The following is a 27,023-nucleotide window of genomic DNA, read 5'->3' as shown; positions in this document are numbered from 1 at the left end:
AGAAAAAGAGAGAGACAAACTGAAACTTAAACTTCACTTTAGTTGGTAATAAGTAAATGAGGGTCATTTACTAAAACATAGGGAACTAAAAAAAACAGGCTCAACAAGTTCCTTTTCCTAATATCACTTCAAAATCTGTTGAAAGAACAAACATTATCCATTCAGCCTTGCTCATGTTTATGTTGTTTCTGTCTGGGTTTGTGCAAAACACCAGCAGATCACAAATCAAACCGCTGCATTATAGTAAAAAGGCTTAATCTTTAATGTTACTTTGAACAAAATGAACAAAAGAGGCCTTTTGCTCTTGAGATTGTTCCCCAGAGATAAGTCCTGTTGCTCTCCGGGTCTGTTTGGGTGAAAGGCCTACATGACATTTATGCCTGCAGTAGACTGTCCTGAGATAACCTTGCAACATGATGCACTTCCAGTCTTTGAGGCTGTGGCTTCAATAAAAAGATCTGACAGGAAAAATACAGTAGGCTGTGTACTTAATTCAAAGGAAAAGATATTTGACTCCAGCATTTATAATTACTTATAGTCATACAGAAATGCAGCAATGGTAAGAGGTCAACTGCCTGTTGCCTCTAACTCTGTCTGCTTTTCTCTATATGCGTTAAGCTGTGCCACTGGACTGCTAAACAATGTTATGTAAAAATCGCCACATGCAATAACTTGCTATCTCTACTTTAAGCATCTAGAGTCAGGGACGAGCAATTATTACAAAACGAGACTCCCATAGATAATGGTGCCCCATTCGAGTGGCCTCCCAGTATTATTGACCAATATTTGTTCCAAATAGGGGGCCGATCAAAAGAACCGATGACGGCATTAAAAACTTCTGTGGAGTAAATTTCTTCTCCTACGTGCAGGAGCGATTGTAACAGCGTATAGGATATGGAAAGCATTTTATCAAACGTCATTCGACATCTACAGCTGTTTACAAATATCTGTCTGAAACCTCTCTAGTGTCACCAGACACGCTAAATATCTTCTGGCACTGCAAAACGAAACTCATGCACTTAAGCACCACTGCTGGAAAAAAAAAAAATCCACAGAAAACACTGTGATCATCTGTTTTGTGTTTCAATGAGGTATAACACAGTACTTGTTGAGACAATAATCAATGTAGCTTAACATGAATTAAAACCTTTTGCATATTATTATAATGGTTTCCAAAGAACAAAGAAAGAAGGAAAAGGATTTCTCCAGACTCTTAAAATAAGTATTTGTCAAGTGAATATGCAATCATAAAGAATTGATCATTGTAGTAGAACATGCTCTGGATGAACTTAACATGTTAGGTGATTTAAGTTTGTAACCCGATAACTAAAACTTGTCTCTGAGTTAATGACGGGCCATGTGGGATTGTCTCACATTTTTCACAAATAGAACTTTTGTATATGAAAGACAAATATCAGACATGATAAACTGGAGGGAAGTTTGATATACTGAAAAGCCAGGGAGTCATTTGGGAGTATTGCCTCTCACTGTACTACAGATGTTTGAATCCTACAGAAGGTGTTGATTATGCTCGCTCATTTATTGCATCTGTCTCTGTGTTCCCAGAAGTGTGTTTACACTTGTTGTCGTTGCCGTGCTGTAATGTCAATGACTGTCGCTGTGAGAGCTTGTTGCTGATTTTAATAAGCTGTTGAGGACCATCTGGTAGAATTTGTGTGTGTGTATGATGAGACTTTGCTCCTTGTAGCACCAGAGACCAGCTGGATCAGGCTTATATTGTGGGTACCTTTTTTGACTTTGTCCTTGTGGAAGATTTCCTTTAGGGCCAGCTGTTGGTGTCGTACATGTCTGTCTGGTGCCCCCAGCCATCTGTACTCTACCTGCCTGTGTTTCTGGGAAATGCTGTCTCACTTCATACCGGCTGCTTCTTCTGTGTCCTCAGTAGGCTTAGATTCAGAGTTGCAAAACACATTTTCCTCGAAATCTTTCCTTCAGCTTGTGCCAAAAAGCCAGCACCTTCCAGATTTCTTGCATAAGTGTAGCAGCAATATACTTGCCTCAGTGTTTGGACAGAACAAGGGATTTGTGTATAATTATTACCATGACCCCCAGTAGTATCTGTCACATTTCAATCTTAACAAAAGGCTCTTTGTTGTCGACATGTGTAGTTAGAAGTGAGGCACACACAGTCATACAGCAGTAGTCTACACTAAGTAACAAGAAAAATAGAAACTCATATGCTGTAATACAATGCAGTACAATAGTGATGCCATAAATGCAATGCATTTTTAATAATTAAAAAAACCTTTTTAGGATGTGGTTGGTGTTGATGTGGGATTAAATTGTATTCCATTACCATTTGCACATTTAAGAGAACAAAATATAAAAATAATGCAGAATAATTCTGACGATCACAGGTAGTATTTATAGTTGTGTTGTTGTATTGCAGTGCATTAAAATGTAATTGGGTTCCTTGTAAATTAGTCCCTTAGTGGATGAGTTTTATATGGAAGTGTCCTTTTTTTCCTGAGGCGTGGTTAAAAAATGAATACTAACAAAACTCTCCTTTTTAAAGCATGCAAGCTTGTCACATTGGTGGGTTGTCTTCCTGCTAACTTGCCCAAATAGTGAGGTCAGCTGTTTTTGTGTGGTCGAAGTCTAAAACTATTTTTCCCTAATCCTGAACTAGGCAATTGGTTTAGCTTTTGGCTAACATAAAAAATATTGCTCAGTGCCTGAAATACATTTTTCAAAATGGTCACCTACTCTAACCAATACCTTGTCCATGTCCTACTCAGATTGCATTTCGAGGCTCTAGTCAGGATTCTCTGAACACTGCTGCAATTTGTTTTCTCTTCATCCTCCTTTCTAGTGGTCATTTCCTTGAGTGTGTCCTTAAGGCCAATTAACAGTTTCTGTGTCTGCTTGCCCACAAGGGTCTGGTTGGTCCGCTTGACATGTCATCATCCACCCTTCTGCAACAGTCTTATACGGACGTACACATGCAGCTCATTTTTCATGACTAGGCATACTGCAGGCAAAGCAAATGTATCAACTACGCATGCTCAAATCACGATCCAAACTCCAGTCTAGTACAAAACGCTGCTGTTAAGCCAGCCATAGCCGCCTCACCAGTGATGTTAGTTTTAAGTTTAATATTGTATAGCCCATCACTCCAGACCCAGCAGCATGTTTAGTTTCACTTTCACCTGATGCTGGCAATAGGAGAATAGTAAGCTCAAACTTCTGAAGTGGGCTGACACAGACTGTCAGTTGTTTTATGAAATAGAACCACATGCACATAACTGTATCTGTCCGTGGATGTTCAATGCAGAAAGTATGCCTGAGCCTTTAGTCTTTTTTTTTTTGGTGGCTCCCTCTTGTCTCTATGCTTTATTCTTTCCCTTCTCCAGCTGTATGGGAAACAGCATCAAAGTGGTGACTTAAAGTATGCGTTTTATAACATAAGCTGGTAAAAGACACTGCACCCATCATTTTACAAATAAAGCAGCTCATTTCACTGTTAAGTTGAAATCGAGCCGTAAATATAGACCGAGAGCCTGAAACTTGTCTCTGGACCGCTGCTTCGCCTTACAGTCTGAGAAGCCTGGGAATTAATGTATTTAACTTTGACATCAGGCTCGGACGTTTTTGACACTCCCTGTGGCCTTCCACCAGTGCTTTATCAACCTTGCATTACTTCAACTTCACATTATTAAAATCTGACTGTATATATGCTAGCAAGAGGTGCTGCAGCAGCAGACGGGGCTCATGGCCTTGTAGTAGTGGTGTGTTGTCCAGGGACAGGGTAGAAGTCAGTCTGTTTGATGCAGCATTTCACTAAGTCCACCCTGCACGGCAACAAACGTTGGCTGAAATTTAGCATACATAACTATAAATGTGTGCAGGGAATTTCCAGCATTATAACTGCTAGATTTGCGGTAAGCAATATAATTTGCTTCAAGCCACACTGAAATTCAGGCCTTATTGCTATGTACAAAAGCTACCTCAGAATGAGTACAAACCCATCTCAAGGAAATGTAAAATATTTGGTAGTTGGCAAGACATTTTGAGTTGCGTGATTAATTGTTATACACCTGATAGTGAAGTAGAAATATCTCTAGCTGAAATGGTTGCAGCTGAAGCTGTGTGATGCAATCTCTAAAACAAAAGGGGTAGGTGCTATATAATATGAACACCTGTACAATCCAGTGCATCCAGTGAAATAGCCTTGTGTCAAAGAGGTGTTGATTCTGCTTTGATAAATTTTCCCCTTAACAGTTTGTTTTTGAACATTTCTTTAATTCCTTTGACCCCATAAATAAGTGGACTTGCAACTTTCCAGCATGTTTTATTTGTAACATCCATGGCATATCAGTCACAATCACCTATCAATCGACCAAAGTGGAAATACTCAAATGGTCCAGCTTGAGCTAACCACCGTCCACCGTAAATCTCATTCCTTTCTATAGGTACATAGGTATAAAATCTTGCTGTTCTACCAATCGTGAAGCAGGTTTTGTTTATTTGACAGCACGTGCTCTGACTACGGCCGTCACGATTTTTTTCCCTTTCTATAATTATACGGTGGCACAACCCTGCAGCCATGTGGACGCTTGTCATTTATTTCCTTTTCTTCGCCACAACACCACACACTGATTTGACAGATATTTAAACTGAGTGACTGAGTCAGTAATGTGTATTCTTTTTTTTGTTTTTAAACTTTTTTTCCGTGTAGTCCACTTCTCATGTTAAATGTGGCTGGATTACGTGCCTTGTAGCTGACAGCCTGTGATGTGTGCATGCTGGAAGTGGTTTTCCGTACGACAAGGAATGGCTGGTTAGGCTGAAAGTCTAAAGCTGGTGACACTGAAAGTCGTTAGGCTAAGGATGTTCAAGTCTGCATTATTTGTTTAATCTCTGTTAATCAAATTCAACAAAGCTTTGAAATATGAAAGTGTATTTTGAGCAAAGTTACGCGGCTTTAAAGTTGGGCTGTATTGAGCTGGTAATAAGCCATGGACTCGATGTGCACATTCGTGCCTTGGGCCTGGACATGTTATGAGCTTGATTGTTTTGGTCTTATTTGTGAGGTCGTCTTGCTTCCAGCCGCAGAACTACCATGTGTGTCAAACTGTAACTGTTTCTTTTCATGTGTTGTCATTCAACATATTGGTCAGTTAGTCAAATTCTCCACTGTGTTGAAGTGCCTCGGGCCAAGGCAGTGATCATGTGGTGTGCAAACTGCTTCCTTCTCACAAAGTGACTCATCAAGAATGAGATTAGTCACAGATCTATACTGTGGTGTGTGTTTATCTTTAAGGGCCTGTTGTGGGGGTGTATTTCAGTGTGTGAGACTTGGAGACTAATAGATGCCTGAATTTACAACCTTATGATCAGTGTATTTCTTTCCAGAACAGTCTATTTTTAGTCAAGTGTTTCCAGATTATGATTATGAACAGCCTTTGTGTATATCTTGAATGTCTGTCTCTGACTGCCTGGGAGAGGACATTATGTAGGACTTAGCGCTACGTAGTGGAACACACAGTCCCCCAGCTGCCAGATGACGCCAACTCCCCCTCACCCCCCAACTCTGTCCGCCCACATCCCTAAACACTTCCAGGTCCTGAGACAGAGTGGGAAGACAAAGAGCACACAAACACATTTTAGATCCAAACTTAATCCTCTGAGCTCCTTTGAATGCAGTGCATTTACACTTTTCAATCAATATCCGTAGTAGTACGACATCCTCTATTTTAGATTTCAAATCACAATTGAAGCTTTTTGAAACTTTTTTGATTAAACATTTTTTTGTGAATTTAATGTTGATTGCACAATGTAATGACTATAAAATAATGAAACAAAAACTGTATTAAAATTTGTTTGCTGTTAGCCTAGTTTTCACAATGCAATTCTGCCTGCCTCCGGGTATGAACTCCTCGGAAAAATGAAGCATCAATTTACAACACAAAAGGAAGTGCGTCAACTAAAGCAGGAAGAGAACTGTGCTCTTTGTTTTCCCAGGTCCAGCTCTAGCTATTCGCAGCAGAGGAGTAATTACGCAATGAGCAAGTGATTTTGCACTTGTCATTACTGTCCACAGTAGCAGTGGACTGATTCATTTATAGGTCACTCTGTTTTTGATGTTACTGCGTAAAACCCCTGCACTGAAATTAGAACCCATATTGTGGCTGAGTTTCTCCACACAGTTGAATGTAGGTGATCTGTGGCGAAAGGTCAAAATTGAGTAACGCTAAGTTACAGAAACTATTGGATTCTTTCATTTGAATGAAAAGTTAAAAACGTAAAGCTTTCCACTTTAAATGCATGTGGTTGTGACCTTTTGCGTGATTTTTGTGGGTATATATTGATTTTTATGCAAAATAGAAATGAAATTGCTAAAACAGAACAACATATTCTGTTTTCTGTTGTCTCCCTTTATTTTGAGTCTAGTTACTCATTTAAGCACCTGGTAGCAGGTGAAGCACCTTGAAGTTCTGAATTAAAATGTACATCAGTAACTTGTTGGGCTGTAAAAGTTCATGTATTTGAATTAAACTGTAGCGATACAGGGGTCACGGTCCGGTGCGTCCAGCAGAACCATATTTCAAGAGTGGACCGTTCTGCCTGCCCGATTTTGCAGGTTTTATCTTGCACTTTTGGTGGAATTTTCTAGAGTGGCTGCTATCAGCTCTGGTGGCAGTCAGACAGAGATTTGCACTCTACTAAGTGCACTTTTAGTTATTCCATTTATTTTTGGGGGCATTTTTACCTTTAGAAAATAAGAGATGCTTTTCAGTTCTATCGTCAGTTGTGACCGGTAGCCTTTTATTATTTGTATAGTGTATTACAGGAATGTTTGAAATGTTGCTTAATTTTACAATAAAAATAGTTTACCAAAGTTTCCTGCGGGTAAAATGTTACCTCAGTCCTTAGCAAAAGCTTTTAGTTTTTCATTGACCCTTGCACTAGTGTTTGTTCAAAATAAATGAAAATAAAGTATCCTTTTGTATTTGGCTTTTAACCATAGCCTTAACTGGGATTTTCTAAAAAAAAAAAAAAATCACAGAGGAGGCCAGAGAGAAAGGGAAAGGAAGAAGGTGTAGATTGAGTGTTTAGCACATTAGAAAAACTGTGAGATCATGAAACCCATTGTTACTGTATAATGATCTGGTTTATTAGGGAAGTGTTTGAACTACAGTGCAGACTGAAGTCTCTGCAACAGCTGACTCATGTACGAGTCTAACTCGATTTGAGTGCGCATCAGCAAGTCTACATTACACGTCAGGCATGTGAAATGTCTGTTTTGTCAATTTGTCAGATTTACCTCCCGTTTTCAGTGGCTGTCTCACTGCCTCCTTGCACTACTCATACTCTTACAACTGAGTCATCTAGAAATTTGTATTACTAACAGACTGTAAACTTCACTATATTAGATTGTGATTCCGCAGTATCTGCTGTCTTAATTTTGACACAAGCTCTGCTCACTGATTGGAGTCGCTCCAGTCTGTTAGTCTCTGTTTGTGGAACAACAGCCTTCAGCATTGATAGGCTATATCTCATGATGTGTAACCAATCAGTTGCTGAACAAACAGAGATGGGCGATAGCATCAGAGCCAACGTAGCGAATATTTATTTTATTGGCTGTCGGATGAAAAAAAAGGAGACAATTCCAGTGATCATAAAAAAAAATGACAAAAAAAATGTCAAGAACACAAAGCTGTTTTGTCAGCATACTGCTGTTTTTATTGATCAAAATAAAGTACAATAAAGGTTCCCTGGAGTTTCTTTCATTGACTGTCCAGCAGGTCCATATGGTTGCAGTGCTGCCAGTAGTAGGTCAGGGCAGTCTTTTTTGGGCTGTGAATGATCCCCCCTTCATCACAGTGAGGAGCCTTGTGTTCTTCAATGATATAATGAAGCATGATGCAGACAGAAAATATTTTGCATTTTGCAACAACCTGGAAGTATTTGGTGTTCTAATTAGAAATATTTTATTGTTTAATTGTTTTATTAAGAATGGGTACTTTTTTTACAGGACCTACTCGCACTTTATTATGCATTGAATCAAGGAATGATTGAACATGCGCCATGTGTCCTGTGTGTCTCTACATCCACCTTGAGTCTGTGTTGGATCCACCCTTCCAGCAGGATGAGGCTTATCCTGATTTTTAGTTTTAAAAACTGGCTTATCTCTGATTTTAAAATGCCACAAAATGACATTCGATCTGGATTTTGGTAGGATTGTTTGACAAAATCCATATTCTAATTTGCCGGAGGATCACACCTCCCAGGTTTGAATACCCAATTAGGGGATGTAATCCTATCTGGATAATTCTGAGCGACATTAAATGTTTTGAAATACTGAACCCTGGGTGTCATTTTTCTATGTTTTTATTTTCATTGAGGTGCTTGCCAGTACTGATTGTCCATGACTGGACAGCACAGTGGCTGCTCCAATATTTCACAATGAAATAGTGGTTAATGACGAGTATGCTACAACCTTTTGTAGCAAAAGCAAAATCAGAGGTATACTTAACCATCCACTGAGTAGTTATTAGTTATGGTATTTTGTTGATGACTGTTACTGCCAAAGTGAAATTTTATTGAAGGCTTATAAAAATATGCTAATAGCAGTATGTGATTTTCCTTTCCAGAGAGTCCAGCGAGGAGTGCAATGGGATCAGCGGTGCTCTGTCAGTGGAGTCTGTGCCGGGGCCAAGACTGAACTGGTGTCCTGCCAACACCACTACACCTGCCCCTGCGGCTCCAGCTCCCGCTCTGGGGCCCGAGCCCATGCCCAACCCTGTCAGAATGGGGGACGGCCTGGATGCAGCGCAGATGTCGGGCAGCAGCAGCAGCAGCGGCAGCCAGGGGCAGGCCCAGCCAACTGGCAACCCCCCACCCCCAGAGTACATCAATCCCAACAGGCCAAAGCGCCAGACCAATCAGCTGCAGTACCTGCTCAAGGTGGTGGTGAAGGCCCTGTGGAAGCACCAGTTTGCCTGGCCCTTTCACATACCAGTGGATGCGATCAAACTTAACCTGCCTGTGAGTACTGACTTACTCTGTTTGTATGATACCACATACCTCTTTCGTGGACACATTAGGCATCATCTTCCTCACTAGCAACATCATCATCATCATCATCATCATTAATTTCATTATAGATAGACCTACTTTTGGACCAGAGTATATTTTATGCTTATTAATGAACAAAATGAATGCCAGAGAGTTTGTCGAAAACCAGTGACTGAAAAGCTTTAAAATGACTTTCTCTTAAAGGGACAGTACACCCTGAAGTCAAAAATACACATTTCTCCTATGCTCATTTATCCTTTATCAATCTAGATTTGTTTTAGTGTGAGCTGACGAGAGATATAGACCATCAAGAAGTCTGCCCTCTCTTAATTATGATGGACCTAGATGGCACTCGGCTTGTGGTGCTCAAAGCACCAAAAAATACCTTTGAGAAAACTCAGCAGCGATGTCTCTTTCCAGAAGTCATGACCTGGTTACTAAAGAAAATCCACAGACGTTGTTGTGAGCAATTTTCATGTAGGAGCTACTTTCTTTCTGCAAGGGCTGCAAACAGTTGTTTGTGTTGTTTCTATAAAATGTCAGAACATCATAAAAATGTTTATCAGTGTTTCCTTAACACCAAGATGAAATCCCTAAATGTCTTATTTTGTCCACAACCCAAAGATATTTCGTTAACTGTCATAGAGGAGTAAAGAAACCAGAACATATTCACATTTAGGAAGCTTAAATTCAAGAATTTTGATTTTTTTCCCTTATGAACTTTAAGATTTAAAATATGAACCTTACTCAGACTCAGTTAATAGATTAATAAAATAATAAATTTAATAAAGAATACATTTTTATAAAGAATACATTTTATAGTTGACAGAGGGCAGACACCTCTATGGCCAATATCTCCAACACTTGGCAACTCACAACAAAACAATCTAGATTGTGCATTGAAAAATATGTAATTTTTTATTTTGGGTTGAACTGTCCTTTTAAAACGCCCTAAACATTGTCACACATCTCGATGTTTGTGATATCTTTGCTGACAATGACAGCAGTTATTGTCGGATAATGTCATGTCATCACTTTGGCACTGACGCAATAGTGATTCGGAAGTGTACAGACAGTTAGCACTGCAGTAAAATCTTAAATTCTCCAAACTTCAGGTAATTATGAAATTGACAATAAATTGAAAAAAATGGAATAAAAGAGAGGCATTTTGTAATTGTTGTTTTTTCAAGCCTCATATAAAAAAATTACTGTACCTCCAGTGTGCCGGTAGAGAACGTCAGGTTGTTGGAAATACAGAGTTTCTTAGTTACATTGTGGACAAACTTGTGTGCAATTTTTTCAGGACTACTACACAATAATCAAAACTCCTATGGACATGGGAACAATCAAGAAAAGGCTTGAGAACAGTTACTACTGGAATGCCCAAGAATGTATCCAAGACTTCAACACGATGTTTACCAACTGCTACATATACAACAAGGTAACGTAGTTGGACACCAGAGCTGTTGACATAAAATGCCAAAGATTCTGATATGTCTCCACTTTTGCTAAGAGTGTTTGTCTCCCCCTGCAGCCTGGAGATGACATAGTCTTAATGGCTGAGGCTCTCGAGAAGGTTTTCCTCCAAAGGGTCACAGAAATGCCTCAGGAAGAAATCGAGATTGTTGTCATGACAGGGAAGGGACGTGGCCGGGGCCGAAGAGACGCAGGTAATTGATTTTCCGTCTAAAACACTATCTTTTTCTATCAACACATGTTCTTGGAGCCAGCCGCTGTGTGACATGATATTTATCTATGTTTCTTGTTCTCTCTAAGGTCTAAACTTGAAACCAGGGGCCATCATTGATCCTTCATCCACGACTCCTCAAACACGTGGTCTGTCGAACCTCTCATCAGCACCACAGACCAGAGGACCAGTGCAGGGCCCGCCTTCACTACCTCCCCAGCCTTTGATGCAGGCCCTGCCGTCCCACGTGCCCCCATCGTTACCCAGCCACGCGCCACAGCTTGGACCTCCCTACTCTCTGGGCCAGTCAGACTGTGCTCCTCAAGTTCCCATCATGACTTCTGTGCCTCCTCCTGCTCAGACTTCCCTTCCCCCAGCATCCATCCAGAGCACTGCCCCCATGATGCAGACTATGACCAAAGTGAGTGTTATTGACATGGGGAAATATGCTTGGGCAGGTGGGCCTACAGTGCTAAAAGTCTTAGGCAATCATAGATTTGTTGTTTTAGCAAAATTGTAATAAGAATGTGTGTATGTATATATAGACACAGGTTTTTAGCCCGTTTGAATTTGTTTTATTCTGAAATATTTGCATTTTTAATACTACTTACATATTTCCTGTATGTTCTGGTTGTGTTTCAGTGAAGAGAATACTGAAAAATAAATATGTATCATCATTATAATACTGCTAAAATTGCAAAATTTAAGGTAGCCAAAGACTTTTGTACATAGTTGTATTTTGAGAGTATCAGACAGTTCCTGTTTTCGGCATCTCGTTCTAATCCCTTATTTCTTTCCCCTTTTGCACAACCTCTCTGCTCTCTTTTGTGTTGACATCTGTACAGCAAAGAAAGAGCCAGAAAAGGAAAGCTGACACTACAACGCCTACAGCAAATGACCAACTGAGTGAGTCCTCACCGGCAGAGTCCAAATCTGGGAAGACACTACCCAGGCGAGAGAGTTCCCGGCCTTCAAAACTGATGAAGAAGGATGCTCCAGACTCCCAGCATCACATAGGAATGGGGATGGGACCAAGTGGAGGTCATAGCCCCAAACCGCAGGATCAGCTGGGATACTGCGCTGGTCTGGTTAGAGAAATGCTGTCCAAGAAGCATGCTGCTTACGCCTGGCCATTCTACAAACCTGTTGATGTGGATGCACTGGGACTACACGATTATCACGATATCATCAAATATCCAATGGACCTCAGCACTATCAAGGTGTGTAGAAGACAGTGTACTTTATCCATGGTGCAATAAGAGATTGAGTAGAGAGAATATGTGGCATTGCAAGTAATTAATATTCTTGATGTGTTTTAAAAGGCCAAGCTGGAGAACAGGCAATACCGGGAACCTCAGGAGTTTGCTGCTGATGTACGATTAATGTTTTCCAACTGCTACAAATACAATCCACCAGACCACGAGGTGGTAGCTATGGCACGTAAGCTACAGGTAAATATAGTTCAACATGCAAACAGTGTTGCTTGGGTAAAAAAAAAACAGGCAGTTCATTAATATAGACTTCCAGTAGTCAGTATCATAATAACTGAAATCCATGTTTTGTAGTTACAGCACATTATGCTTGCAATGTGCTAAGTTAGAAAAAGGTGAGCAGAAATTACAGCATGTCATGGATGTCATGAATTTACAGCTTTTTCTTAAACTTCAAAATGATGTACATTTGGTTTGTTGGCCACATGCTCAGTTTATGACATTTCACTAATTTCTGTCTTTAAAGGCATTGTTCACCCCAATTTCAAAATAAATATTTTTTCTTCTAGATTTCCATCTAGATTTTTTTTGTGTGCATTCCTGAGTCTTGGAAAAATATCGGCCGTAAAGATGTCTTCCTTCTCGGGAACATAATGAAACCAGATGGCACTTTGCTTAAGGAACTCAAAGTGCCCCAAAAAATTAATTTGAAAAACTCAATAGCAGTGTTTCTTTCCATGACCCAGTTACTGAAGATAATCCTCAGTCTCTTATTGCAAACACATACATTTTGCTTAGCTTGTTTGTTTGTTGTTTGCTTTCCATTTTACAGGATGTCTTTGAGATGCGCTTTGCCAAGATGCCGGATGAACCTGAGAGCAAGCCTCTTGTTCCCGCCCCAGCTCCTACACTTCACCATCCTGCCCCTGTTAAGCCCCAGCCTCCTTTGGCCCACGTCGCCTCGTCTTCGGATAGCTCCAGTGACTCTTCCTCTGAGTCTGAGTCTTCTACAGATGACTCTGAAGAAGAGAGAGCACAGAGGTTAGCAGAGCTCCAGGAGCAGGTCAGTGACTAGCGTGGTTTCACAGTGGTGATAATTCAGTTGTCCAGCCCTTGTTACTTTTGTTGAGAACTGGTGTCTTCTCTTGACACAGCTGAAGGCTGTCCACGAGCAGCTGGCTGCCTTGTCCCAACCACAAGCCAGCAAACCAAAGAGAAAAGAGAAGGAAAAGAAGGAGAAGAAAAAAGAAAAGCATAAGAAGAAAGGAGGGGCGCCTGGCCTTGTAGATGAGATCCAGGATGTTACACCTGTTCCTCAGCTCTCTAAGAAGACCAAGACCAGTAACAATAACAACAAAGAGGTTGTTCCCAAGAAGAAACCCAGGTGGGTGTTAAACTTTCTGCCTGTCAGAGCAGCTCCCCAATAGTAGATGCTTCTTTAACCATTCGCTTGGCATTGCTCAATTCAGTATTACCCTCACTCAGTTCTGGATACCCCCTCTTGTTATGGTTTTATGATTTCACTGTGTTATTGCGGCCATGGTTGAGAGTAAATTCTTGAAGCTCAGTCATCTGAAGACATGTTTTACATAGGCGTTTTCTCTTAAATAGATATTACCTTTAAAATGTTGATTATTGTATTCTAAGAAGATGATTGGTTGGTATCTTTGAGTTGACACATTTTTATGTTGAGGGAGTGTTTTTGATCCTTTGGCTATGTTGCTATATGCTCAGCGTTGGCGGAGATGTGTTGCAGAATGTATTTTTATCATGGCAACACCTGCAGTGTACTTAAGGTGTAGGGTTATGTGATACACACACAAAACAAGACGGCAAGCTTTCATTTTGGGACTATGTGGGATCGTTTCCTCGGTTTTGAACCCAGCAGTGTTGGGAACCATTAACTTTTTTTAACTTTTCAAGTATGGGCAAGTTAATATCAACAGGCTACAGAAGGCAATGTAGGGGTTAAGTTAGTAAGAAACCATCACCTTGTATTGACAAAGTAAATGCTGACAGGGTGACCAAGACCCCAAAGCTGAAGCCCTGCTAGATATAAAGTAGCTGATATACAGTGTGTCTAACTTACTTATCAAAAATTATTAGAAATTGACAGGAAATATGGCTTTAAACAGGGTTGCCACTGGTCTGGACAATACTGGAAAGTGCTTGGATTAAAAAATAACTACTTATTAACTAACTTAACTAATTAACTTTGAGCAGTGATTCCAAAAAGTTATGTAAAGTAAAGACTATTCAGTGTTACATATTAATGAATTACACATGTATGTTTTGTCTCTAGTAAAAAGGAAGCGATGAAAAGCAACCATCCCTCTAATGTGCTGCCGGTTCCCAACCTGGAAGACGATCTGGGGGCTGCTGGGTCGTCAGCTACAGGGGAAAAGTGCAAGCCTATGACATATGAGGAGAAGAGGCAGCTAAGCTTGGACATCAACAAGCTTCCTGGTGACAAGCTCGGCCGTGTCGTGCATATCATCCAGTCAAGAGAGCCCTCACTCAAAAACTCAAACCCTGATGAGATCGAGATTGACTTTGAGACACTAAAGCCTTCGACTCTGCGCGAGCTGGAGAGATACGTGTCTTCCTGCCTTCGCAAGAAGAAAAAGGTTCCAGGTAAAAAACTCTAGAAAACCAGCAAGGTGAAGTGGTCACTTTCTGTGTAAAAAGCAAAGTGTAAGATTCCCTAATTTACTTAGAAATTGAAAATTACTATGAGGAGTGTCACATTTGATGCTTTAATTGTGGAAGTGCATAAAAACGTAGTTGTTGTATTGCAGTTGAGAAACCTGTGGAGTCCATGGCAACCTCCAAAAAGACTGGATCCTCGTCAGAGAGCAGTGGCTCCAGCACTGACAGCGAAGCTGAGGGGACAGGTGGCTGACTGCACATGTATCTATTCAAATGCTAATAACGGAAAAAAAAACAGAATTAGTTTTCTAATCTTTCTTTCACTTTTTTCAGGAATAATAAAGCATCAGAAGAAGAAGGGCCAGTCTGTGAAGGAGGGGAAAAAGACACATCCTCATGCACATGTTCAGAGTGGCGCTGCTCAGACTGGGCTTCATTCCCAAGTTTCAGGTCTTCAGTCTAACAGTCAGATGAAGCAGCAGCATCAGCCGTCTCCTGCAGGCTTCATTGCTCCCCCTGTAGCTGCTCTGGAGTCTTCCCAGTTACTGGAGACGAGCTTTGACTCCCTGCCGCCTTTTGGCCAGCCCCTCATGCATCTGTCCCACCACACAGGCAACTCCTCCTCACCTGCACCTCCACACCTCAACGCTCATTCTGCTGGGCCAGTGTCCCCTGAGACCCACCCCTTCCTCAACCAGCATCCCGTCCTCCCATCTCCAGGTAAGGCTGCGTGCAGGCTGCTGCACTTTTGACAGGTACAGTATTAATGACTGCTTAGATTTTCGTTGTTTCTGCAGGTGCAGTTGCAGTCCCTCCAGAAATAATGGCTCTCAAAAGTAAACCAGCCCCCAGCTGGTTCTCAGAATTAACACACTGTCGGTTATCTGCCAAATTAATTGTTATATATTGGCAAAAAATCCAATATTGTGCTTCTCTCCTTTGGTATGGATGTAGTTATCCGTGCTGCAGGTTACACCACATGTTCTTTACTGCTTCTTGGTCAAACAGCTCTCTCTAGGCTTTGACAGCTGTGAAGAAACGTAAAACCTTTTCTGAAAACTATGACAGGGAAAGTGTCTTGGTCAGCGTGTAAACATGACTGACACAAGGAAATGCCATATATATTTTTGCATGCTGCTTTCCTGGATAAAAATACGGACATGGTGTGCAAAGACCTTCAGTCCAATTTGATCTTGCTCCAAACAGAAACTTTGTTTTTGAATTTAGGAGAACCAACAGATGGAGGACTGCTCTCAGATGAACACAAATCCTACCTCATTCCTAAAATAAATGAAACATTTAAGAGCACTGCTGTGATAAGCACAGCCATTTGGTTTTCAATTTTAGATTTTTACATTTTTTGCTGTTCAGAAAATATGTAAACAAGCACTGATGCAGCAGTAGTATCTGTAATAAATAATCCCATAAAATGATCTCCAGGCACAAGATAACAACAAATTGTGTGTAACAACAAATTTTGCAAATAATATGGTATGTTTCTTCTTGTTTTCCTGGAACTGTGCAACCATAGCCTTGCACATTTCCATGCCTCAGCAGCCTTCTCGACCCAGTCACAAGGCAGCACCTCTGCATCCAAAACCCCCTCAGCAGCAACCAGCACCTCTTCAGCAGCAGCCAACCCTGCAGCAACAGCAGCAGCAGCAGCAACAGCAGCAGCAGCTCCAGCCCCAGTCAGCAGCACCACCACAGCACCAGCTCCCCTCTCAGATCCTCCACCCTCCTCAGCCCCTGCACCAGCGGCCCATGTCCCCTCCTACGCTCACACCCCAAGGCTTGCTGTCTTCCCAGCCTCCCCAGATGCTGCTGGAGGATGATGAAGAGCCGGGGTCTACAACGCCTCTGAACCAAGTACAGTTATACCTGCAGCAGTTCCAGCAAGCCCGTCAGCCCCAGCAGTCCATGCAGTCGCTCCAGGCACAAGCTCGTCAGCAGCATCAACAACAACAACCGGGACAGATCTCCCTCCTGCAGTCTGTTCAGGGACAATCTCAACTTACCGCTCAGACTGCGCTGCCTGCTCCCCAGCTTCCCATTCAGTCCCCGGCTCAGCCAGCCCCGTCACATCAGGCCCCGCCCCCACAGATGCCTCTACACCAGGCCCGCCACATGCAGCACGCTCAGCCGCAGCAACAGCAGCCTCAACAGCAACAACTGAACTACCAGCAGGGTCCTGGAGTAGCTGCTCAGCCCCAGGTATCACAACACAAGGTATCCATGCCCACCAACAAAGCACAGCAGATCATCCAGCAGCAGCAAGAGCAGCCCTCCCCTCGCCTGACCAAGGCCGACCCTTACAACGCAGGTGAGAAAATGTCACGAATGTATTTTGTAACTGGTTGTAGAAGCAAAAATTGATATGTGATGGCTAAAGTTTTACAACCCATCCTTCTCTTGACAGGTCACATGAGGGACAACCCATCCCCTCTCATGATGCATTCCCCACAACTTCCCCAGTATCCACCTGTGTCTCACCAGTCTCCGCCTCACAACAAAAAGGTGAGAAACCTTTTCTGGCTTAAGCTCCGGCGATGGCTGAAGCCAGAGGCATTTTGTTTTCAGGTTTTCCATTCATCCAGCACATTCTTATGATCGCGATATCTCAAGAGTGCCTTGGAATTTCAAGTTTGACACAAATATTCACTCGGACTCAAGAATGAACTGATTAGAATCTAGTGGTGAAAGGTCAAGGTCATTGTGACCTCATAAAACTCGTTTTTGGTCATAACTCAAGAATTCACATTCCACACAAATGTCTAATACGATGTGATGAAGTACTGACATTTTATATCAAGATGTCAAGGTCAACTGTGACATTATAACGTTCTGCAAAACAAAAAGTCATAACTCAGGAACAAAAGAGGAGACATTTGGTCAGATACTGAATTGGTGACACTAACCTAGGGTGCCCACCGTGAAACTGTGCTGATTGTATAGGTGATTGTTTTCACAGAGGTGGATGTCGACTATAAGTGCAACTTGACTGGTGCGCGGAGGCATACAACCACATGGCTGCATTTCTAGTTTCGAAACTGTTTAGAGCAGGTTATGTCTCCACATTCCTGTGTCTGACATTTGCTTGTCATACAGCAGAGGGCCCCTGGGAACCACGGTGGGGTAAAGGAGGAGAAACTACCTCCATCACCAGTGATGAGAGGAGAGCCATTTAACCCTGCAATGAGACCTGACCATCACAAACATCCTGACAACAAACCTTCTCAACCAGGCCACGGCCAACAGAGTGAGTACCACGACTTTTTCTTTCTCCTCTTAAAATTACATCTGTGCCGATACCATTGTTTGTGCTCCGGAGCTTTGGCATTGATCAACAGCAAATCATCAAAGCTTGGGTTGGCGCACAGGGGGTAAGCCATGGCGGCATTTATCAGTGTCAGGTGATAGAGGACACCTTGCACCCTCTGACTGCTCGACAGCGGTTGTGACACATTATAGGCCTAATTTGTAAAGTTAAAAAACTCTTACCCAACACGCTAATCAGTGCCCAGTGGTTAATTTTGTTGTGCATCCGAATTGAAATGAAGTGTCCTCACTAAGGAATATAATAAAATTAACCCGCTCTGTGCTGCAGATAGGGCTCAGGCATTTGTGATGTTACACAGCTTGTGACAAATGATTATAGATCAAACTACTCATAATAACCCAACAAAGCCCTGAGAAACAGAAGCAGAGCATGCTATCTCCAACAAATCTAAGATATAAGATTTATTTCTTTATTTTCTCACAAATATTAAAATGACATTCGTCCTCTGCACAAACCAAACCAAAAAACGAATTGAAAACCGAATACCAACCCAATAAAGGAATATTCTTATAGCCGAATATTCGGATCCAGCCCTAGTTAAACAATGCTTGTGTGTGCTTTTGTCGAGCAGATGTGAAGTCCATGGACGGCTTGCGACCTGTCATCCGGTCCTCAGAGTCCAGTGGACCGCCCGCCTCTCTGCAAGACAAGGAGAAGTTCAAGCAGGAGTCCAAAACGCCCATTGCCCCCAAAAAAGTACAGGTGGGTAGAGTTTTGAATTATCCCATATACCTCTGTCAGTTTTTAATATATGAATTTTATTGTATTGAATCTTGCAAGATTTTTGATAATAACTCATAATTAATTTTCCTCTTGTCTTTGTATGTCTCGTCAGGATGTGAAACTGAAGAATATGGGCTCATGGGCTAGCCTGGCACAAAAGTCTACATCAACACCTTTATCTGCAGTGAAGTCATCGAGTGACAGCTTTGAGCAGTTCCGCCGTGCCGCCCGGGAGAAAGAGGAGCGGGAGAAGGCCCTGAAGGCCCAAGCTGAGCAGGCGGAAAAAGACAGACTGCGCAGAGAACAGGACAAACTACGGTAAGGTTTTCCAGACAAAGACTGAAGACAAAATGTATAAATGAGATAAATGCTTACCACATAAGTTACTGTCTTTAAAAAGCGTAATGAAGCAAAAATATTTGATAGTTTATGAAAGGTAATGCAATTTTTGCTATGTGTTATTAAAACTTCTGGGGATAACCTTCCATGCAATGTAACATATCTGCAGGGTTTTTCTTTGTAAATTAGCTGTTAACATAATGTAGCTATAATATATGTTGACTTAGCGCTGCACAATAGATTATATATATATATCACTGCTATATAGTTGCATCAGAAGACATACGATGCCAATTAAGGTAAATTAACTAAAACACTGTATTTGCTGCTTGATACAAGTAGGAAAACTTGCACAATTCTCATTTTTTGTAACTAATACAGGCCAAGCCTTCCCCTTTAAGACAGGTTATGTGTTTATCTGATGTAGTGTGGCGGCATTTGTTATGGGAAGTGAAACTCTCCAGCGTGTGTGTAAAAAGTCCAGTAACCAGGCTAACAAGCGCTGCAGAAGCAGTGATGTGCATACATTTCCAAAATGGAAGTTTTATTTTGGGTCTTTGAAAAGTTGTGGAAAAGTTTTGAAATTTTGTCCATGAAAATGTGTGGGAACCATGGATGACAAGTAAAACCTGGGAAACCTTGTACTAGTGGGTGATGTTTTACACCCTCTAGTGGCCATATTTTAGGACCTACGGTTCCCACACAGTGTGGAAAAGTATGGAATTTGACTTTGGTCATTTCCAGGTCTGTTTCAGCATAGAAAAAAGAAAGAAAATATGGAAAATATTAGTGTTTTTTAGAGTATATCTCATGTTTTTAATTATATTTTTATATATGAAATTCCTAATTTTCGAAAAAGTTTCGATAGTTTATGTTCTCTTTGGCCAGTGATGTTTGACAGTGGAACAACTTTCTTTGTAGGAGTATGGACTTACCGGCCGCAGTGGGTTAATTCAAGTTTTCTGAGGGCTGACTATTTGTACTCAGATGTCAAATACAACCTGAAAAATATACCAATAAGTCTATAAATTAAAAGATTGTATATCCATTGGTCAGTGGGATGTGGCCACTTTTAAACCACTGGCACCAGAAAGAACAGTTATTTACGTTTGTTTAAGCCATTACATATAATTACAGTGCAGTTTCAACGATGCTTTTTAATACCCTGCTTCATCTGAAACTGACAAGGCCAAGCTTATGATGTTTAACAACTTTCCTAATAGGCCACAGATGGTCAAGATATTGTAATCATTGAACCTCTTAATGATAAACATCTTGTACTGTACCTTGCTGAAAGCTCAGGCTTTTGGGCGAAATGCAGCACAGATGCGACGCGTCACGTAGGCGAGTCAGAGCAGGATTATATAGCTGCTACAGAGACTCCGTCTGTGTTGGGTTACTTGTCACCTTCACTATGTGCATATTGATTGCACAGAGTGATAATTCAGTTAAATACGCAGGCTTTGGAAACATCGATAGGCTATATTTACTGGTAGTGAATTAACTGAATTGTTTTAATGTAGGAATAACGGATGTATGATTTCACTGATTTATTTTAATGACACCCCAGAGGTTGCTCTGCTTTGTTGCATTGCCCTCAGAACAACGAGATATTCATTTGAAAAATAGAATATCTTAAAGTTAATAGAAGAGTTTTGGCTACTAAATGTTTTATGTATGTTTGAACAGCACACTATACTATGACATTTTTATGATTTATTGGAATAACATACTTTACTATGATGTTCTTTATGATTTTTAAACGACTTACTATACGTTTAAATGACTTTTTAATGATTTTTTTAACAACATATTATACTATGGCTTTTTCAAGGTTTTCTTAACAACGTGCAGTGACTCTGTATGATATTTTGAATGACATACTAAGCTATACCATACAGACTTTTTTGTGATTTCAACATACTACACTAAATTTTTTAATGAATTTTATGAATGGCAAACTATATTGTAATTTTTTTGGATTTCTTGCCATACTATGACTTCTTTAGGACTTTGACTTACATACTATAATATTTTTTATGTTAAATTTAAAGAAAAACTATACTATGAATTTTTCCAAATTTTTTGAAGGACACTTTAAAGACACTGTACTATAACTTTTTTATTTATTTATTTTTTTCAGAACATACTATACTATGAATTTTTATGAAAAGTGTAACAATATACTATACAATGATGTGTTTGTGATTTTTTTTTTTTTTAACTAGATATTGTCCTAAGACTTTATAACGACCTTTTTAAGTGATCTTGTTTTTTCTGGCCTTGTAAGTTTTGTATTTAGCTCAGCCATTTTTCCCGCGACACATCTTGGATGAGACCAGGTGTGAACCCTCCGCAGAAATATGATGCTTTCACCTGGTGTGAATTATTGGCCTGAATGGTTTTTCCAGAGGTCGAGATGAAGAAGACATTATGGAGCCAAGCAGGAGGGTGCACGAGGAGCCGCGAAGGCGTTTGGAGCAGCAACACATTCAAGCTCCTACACAACAGCCGCCACAACAACAGCAGCAGCAGCAACAAGAGCCCCAGCCTGCTGCCATTCAGCAGCCTCCTCAACCCCCCACACCACCTCAGCCTGCCGCACAGAACCCACTCGACCAACAGAGGGAGCTAGCACGCCGCCGAGAGCAGGAGAGGAGGCGGCGAGAAGCGGTGAGATGATTATCTTCAACTCTCTAAAGTTTTGTGATGCTAAAGGCCTTCACACACAGGAGGCATAACAAAAATGCATAATACCCAGCTGCAGATGTTTTGCTTCAAAACTACTCGTACCACAAGCGATGCGAGTTTGCAACAGTTGCAACACTTAATTAAAAGGGTTTGATGCATCTTATAGTCTGTCTGAAGTTGCTTTAGCCTTATGCCCCTTTTCCACCAAAATTATTGAATATATTCAGTTTTTTTTTTAAAAAAAAAAAGCAAGATAACCATTAAAAAAAAGCAGTAGACTCCATCGTTGTCATTGCCAGTAGAAGAGTATGCCTCTTCTTTTCTTGTCTGATGTGTCATGTTCGACATCGCGGGCAGGTCTGATAATTGGTGTAGATAACAAAATGTATAAATACTAGTGACGACTGCAGATTCATTTGATGTGGAAGTCAATGCAGATTGTGATCTTTCCCATTAAATACAAAAACCAGATGTTAGTGGGTTTTTGTCTGGTGGGAAAGGGGCTCAAGATAATGTAAGCCACTTTTTATTTGGTTTTCTTTTAGCAAATTGCTCTGAGAGAATTGGAGTTCCTTTTGGTATATACAACGAGAGTCACCTGGGAAACCCTCATTGTATAGCATTTCGAAAAACATGTCATAGTATTAAATGTTGAAAAAAGTGTAAAAACCACAAACCAAATTAATCGCACAATAAAACGCTCCCTATGTGTAACATGTAATACAAAACAGTGAATTGTCAAAGATGTGCACCATAGATTAATTTCGACACAAACCTAAGCAATGACAAGTCATAATCATATTTACATTTCTTACTGATGTTTTCCAGTTAAAAAATAATGAACGTAATGGAAATGCTTTGTTGTTTTTTTTTTCTTTCTCCAGATGGCGGCAACTATTGACATGAATTTCCAAAGTGACTTAATGGCTATCTTTGAGGAGAATCTGTTTTGAGGAGAGGAGCAACTGAAACATAAGTGCAAAAAAACAAAAAAAAAAAAACTAAAAAAAAAAGGAAGAAAGAAAGACGTTTGATAATGTAAACTTCCTCTAAAGAGAGATTTGGTGGACACGCACCACAAGAGGGACACAGACTGTTATGTAGATGTGACGGGCCCTCAATAAAGAAACGCTGGACAGATGCACACAGCTCACTGTGCCCCCTGTGGACTCAATACACGGGGACAATCTCATTGTTTCGGATGTCATTTCCTGGGAATCGTCTGCCTGATATCTCATAATGGCGGAAAAGAGGACCCTTTCGGCACAGTTGCCTTTGTCACTTGCTTCTTAACATTTTGCGTGGGAGCAACAATAAATCGCAAGAGTAAAGACATCCCAATAATTATGAAAATGCTCTGATAATGTACTGACAGACTGCGCAGAGGTGTTTTTGAAACTGCCAGATGTCTGACGTGGTGAAGAAGACTGGTCTTTTATGTTCTGTTTTGTTTTGATTGTTGTAAGTGAACAAATGACGTGGGTGGGGGTGGGTCAGGGGGGCAACTTCCACACTGTAAATCATGTATATTTCTCAGCAGAGAAGGTACAGTTTGCCTTACACCTCTTTTCCTAAACAGACCATTATGTTCTGTGGCCTGAACATGTGGACAAAACCAATAACATTTACAACCAGGAGTAGGAGCAGACCTTTTTTCATCATCTAGTATCTACTGTAAAGAAGTATTTTCTTATACTACAATAACTGTTTTATTTTGGATCTTTCTTTTTTTTTTCTCCTCTTTAGGTCTTTGAATCACACCATCACACTCCTCCACCTATGTCTATGCCAAACAAACCCATTATCTTTTATGCTAAATTACTTAAAACATGGTAGGTAGCTCGTGACAACAAACCCTGAATATATGCATTATCATAGTTCCAGCAAGTATTTATCAAAGACAGAATCAAGTTTTCAACCTACCTTGTATTTTTCATTTACAACAGGAACTTGTTCGCAGAATAGGGGGGAAGGTTTAGTCGGGATTTTCACTACAAGTGTCGCACCATTATTTGTATTACACTTCAAGACATAATGTTGGGTATCATCAGCCTGTTTGCAACAGTCACACTACTGGATCATTTAAGAAATGAGAAGATGAGTCGCCCCTTGCTGCTCCTTCTGTGTGCGCTCTGATCTCACCTGAAGGTTTTGATCAAATGACAACAGGTAGAGTGCTGAAGGCAGGATGGGAACAATCAGGGGAATAAGACAAACACTTTCTGTAGCTGTTAACTTGAATCAGGTTTAGTGAAAATAAATAGCTTAAGGGACGGGAAGGATCTTCTAATTCACCGAGGGCACACTGTCAAGAGTACAAAATAAAAAGACAAAAGTTAAGAAACAGAAAACTCTGAAAAAACAGTTTTGATTTATATCTTTGTTCTTGTTCGATTATAGTGGATGTGAGTTATAATTCTGTTCTCGGAGACATTGTTTTGGACCGGGGACGGGCTGGAATCTGAATGCATCTCGTCCTCCTCACTCGTCTCTTATGGTGTTTTTTCTCCAGTGCCTGTATTGTATTGCAATTCTCGTTGGCTTATATTACACTTCGAGGGGGGTTTAGAAAAGGGGGTAGGTCAGGAGTGGGTGGTGTAATATTTGAACGGGGTGGGAGATTTTTGAAAGAGTTTGTGTAAAAAAAATAAAAAGTAATTAAAAAAGAAAAAAAAAAGGAAAAGACAGCGTTTTATATTTCACCCGTTGTCAATATTCGGGTTTTAAATTTAGTTTTAGCTGGACTTCTATGAGTGTACACATCTGACAACGACTTTCGCATTTTGTTCAATCAGCGGATTTTAGGTAGATATGTTTCAGCGTTGCCACACTAGCGTTTGGTCTGTGAGTGTGACTGTGTAAATTTGGACGGCTGTGTGACTGTGTTTTGTTTTTGTTTATTTTTTAAAAAAATTTTAAGTGTGTGGTGCAGGAGGCATGTTCCCCGATGTAGATAAGCATTCTATCAATGAGGAGAATAAACAGATAAACAGTACTTCAGGAGAACTTGTTCCTGTGCTTAAGTCACTTTTTTAATTTACTATGAAGTCCACCATATATGAATATAGAATTTTTATTATTAGACTGGTTTTGAAAGGGTTAAAACAAACAAAAAAAAAACTTCATTCCTTTTAGCCTCTTTTTCCTTTTCACAATAACTGTCGGACATAATGTGCCATGAGTTCTACAGAGAATGTGCTGACCCGCAGCTCAGCCCAGAGTTTGCTTTATTCAGGTATTTTATTTTGTGTTACATTTGTTCTGTTTTGGGGGTTTTGTTTCAAACATTTTCCTCGATTTATTGTGTGGTATGTGAGTGGTCTATCGAGGTCTCTGATTCAGTCTGTTATGATCATTGAATAAACTCATCTCTTTTATAGAAAATAAAAAAAATAAACTAAATTATGTTTCATTTTTTTGATATGAAATGCCTCCTGGCACTGGTATGTAAGAATCAGCTTGTTTATTCTCATTTACCAGATTCTCAAGAGCCTTTTTGTCATTGTTATTGTCTGTTTTAGACATGCCAAATGTACTTGCTTCGAATGAAAGTAACCCAAACTTCACTTAAGTTCAGAAAATTATTCCACATGCCACCATTTGTTACTTTTTCTTGGATCTTCTTGAGTTTTTATGTATAACAATGGTACTTTGTTTGTGTCATGGTAATGATAATAATTATGGAACATACTTTGACGTACCTTTTGTGGTAATTAGATTAGACTTAAGAAATACTAGTCAGCTTTTCGCTCTTAAAGACATTTTTTTGTTTTTGTTTTGTTGGCGGAATTTTCAACATTCTGTACTACAGCGTGTCTCAATATGTTATACTTTACTATATACGCTATATTATACTATATTTTTAGTGTATATACACCCTTCAGTGTTTTTTTTGTATGTCATATTTTTGACATTTTTTCGCCATACTATAGAATGGCATTTTCAGTCATTTTTTCGTTATGCTATATTATTGGGTTTTTTTGCAAGAGTTTATGCCATGTAGGGTCCCTGCATAATATTTTATGCAGTTTTCAGCTGTTTTTGGGACATGTCATATTTTGAAATTTCTTGCCATACTATACTAGGGCATTTTCGGTCGCTTTTTTGACATGCTATATTGTGTGGGCTGTTTATGCAACATTCTATGCTATGGTGTGTCGCGGCATACTATTTTATTAGGTGTTCAGCTGTTTTGAGCTGTTTTTACAACATATCATGTTTTGACATTTTTTGCCATACTAAATTATAGTATAGTATTTCATTGGTGGTCAGGGTGAGGGAATATTGCAAAAACTGCCAAAAACACAAAATGTAGCATGTTGAAAAAATAGACATGGTCATTTTTTCAACATGCATTATTATGGTGTTTTTGACCATTTTTGCAAAATACTATGTGATGGCACGTCTTGGAACACTATTTCATACTGTTTTGAGGTGTTTTCAGCTGTTTTTGGGACTTGTCATTTTTGGACATTTTTGCCATACTATAGCCTTGCCTTTTTGGTCATTTTTTCAACATGCATTATTATGGTGTTTTTGGCAATTTCTGCAAAATACTATGCTATAGCACATCTAGACATGCTATTCTGTGCTGTTTTGAGGTGTTTTCAGCTGTTTTTGGGACTGGTCATTTTTGGACATTTTTGCTATACTATAGCCTTGCCTTTTTGGTCATTTTTTCAACATGCATTATTATGGTGTTTTTGACCGTTTTTGCAAAACACTATGTGATAGCACGTCTTGGCACACTATTTTATGCTGTTTTCGGGTGTTTTCAGCTGTTTTTGGGACTTGTCATTTTTGGACATTTTTGCCATACTATAGCCTTGCCTTTTTGGTCATTTTTTCAACATGCATTATTATGGTGTTTTTGACCGTTTTTGCAAAATACTATGTGATGGCACGTCTTGGCACACTTTTATTCTGTTTTGAGGTGTTTTCAGCTGTTTTTGGGACTGGTCATTTTTTGGCATTTTTTGCCATACTATAGCCTTGCCTTTTTGGTCATTTTTTCAACATGCATTATTATGGTGTTTTTGGCCATTTCTGCAAAATACTATGCTATAGCACATCTAGACACGCTATTCTGTGCTGTTTTGAGGTGTTTTCAGCTGTTTTTGGGACTTGTCATTTTTGGACATTTTTGCCATACTATAGCCTTGCCTTTTTGGTCATTTTTTCAACATGCATTATTATGGTGTTTTTGGCAATTTCTGCAAAATACTATGCTAGCAGCACATCTAGACACGCTATTCTGTGCTGTTTTGAGGTGTTTTCAGCTGTTTTTGGGACTGGTCATTTTTGGACATTTTTGCCATACTATAGCCTTGCCTTTTTGGTC

The 27,023-nt window shown here is 40.1% G+C and overlaps 1 protein-coding gene across 3 annotated transcripts in view; it reads left to right on the top strand.

The window, feature by feature from the left end:
• brd4 (bromodomain containing 4) overlaps positions 1-25,084 on the top strand; it is a 38,976-nt gene extending 13,892 nt beyond the window's left edge. For 2 of the 3 annotated variants that reach the window (XM_042504785.1, XM_042504783.1), the window contains exons 2-19: positions 8,619-9,012; positions 10,346-10,483; positions 10,577-10,712; positions 10,819-11,150; positions 11,575-11,949; positions 12,052-12,180; positions 12,773-13,003; positions 13,095-13,324; positions 14,243-14,574; positions 14,739-14,834; positions 14,923-15,309; positions 16,121-16,912; positions 17,009-17,106; positions 17,698-17,848; positions 18,501-18,631; positions 18,765-18,970; positions 21,403-21,664; positions 22,567-25,084. In XM_042504785.1, coding sequence (XP_042360719.1) covers positions 8,758-9,012; positions 10,346-10,483; positions 10,577-10,712; positions 10,819-11,150; positions 11,575-11,949; positions 12,052-12,180; positions 12,773-13,003; positions 13,095-13,324; positions 14,243-14,574; positions 14,739-14,834; positions 14,923-15,309; positions 16,121-16,912; positions 17,009-17,106; positions 17,698-17,848; positions 18,501-18,631; positions 18,765-18,970; positions 21,403-21,664; positions 22,567-22,635 — 4,350 coding nt within the window. In that variant the 5' untranslated portion in view covers positions 8,619-8,757 and the 3' untranslated portion in view covers positions 22,636-25,084. The remainder of the gene's footprint in view (positions 1-8,618; positions 9,013-10,345; positions 10,484-10,576; positions 10,713-10,818; positions 11,151-11,574; positions 11,950-12,051; positions 12,181-12,772; positions 13,004-13,094; positions 13,325-14,242; positions 14,575-14,738; positions 14,835-14,922; positions 15,310-16,120; positions 16,913-17,008; positions 17,107-17,697; positions 17,849-18,500; positions 18,632-18,764; positions 18,971-21,402; positions 21,665-22,566) is intronic. The other variant, XM_042504784.1, reaches the window with a different exon arrangement.
• Positions 25,085-27,023: the final 1,939 nt, after the last annotated feature.

The sequence above is a fragment of the Plectropomus leopardus genome, chromosome 17 (genome assembly GCF_008729295.1).
Source record: "Plectropomus leopardus isolate mb chromosome 17, YSFRI_Pleo_2.0, whole genome shotgun sequence".
NCBI classification, from domain to species: domain Eukaryota; kingdom Metazoa; phylum Chordata; class Actinopteri; order Perciformes; family Serranidae; genus Plectropomus; species Plectropomus leopardus.
Note: the sequence above shows the minus strand (reverse complement) of the source record. Positions and strands in the feature narration are given on the sequence as shown.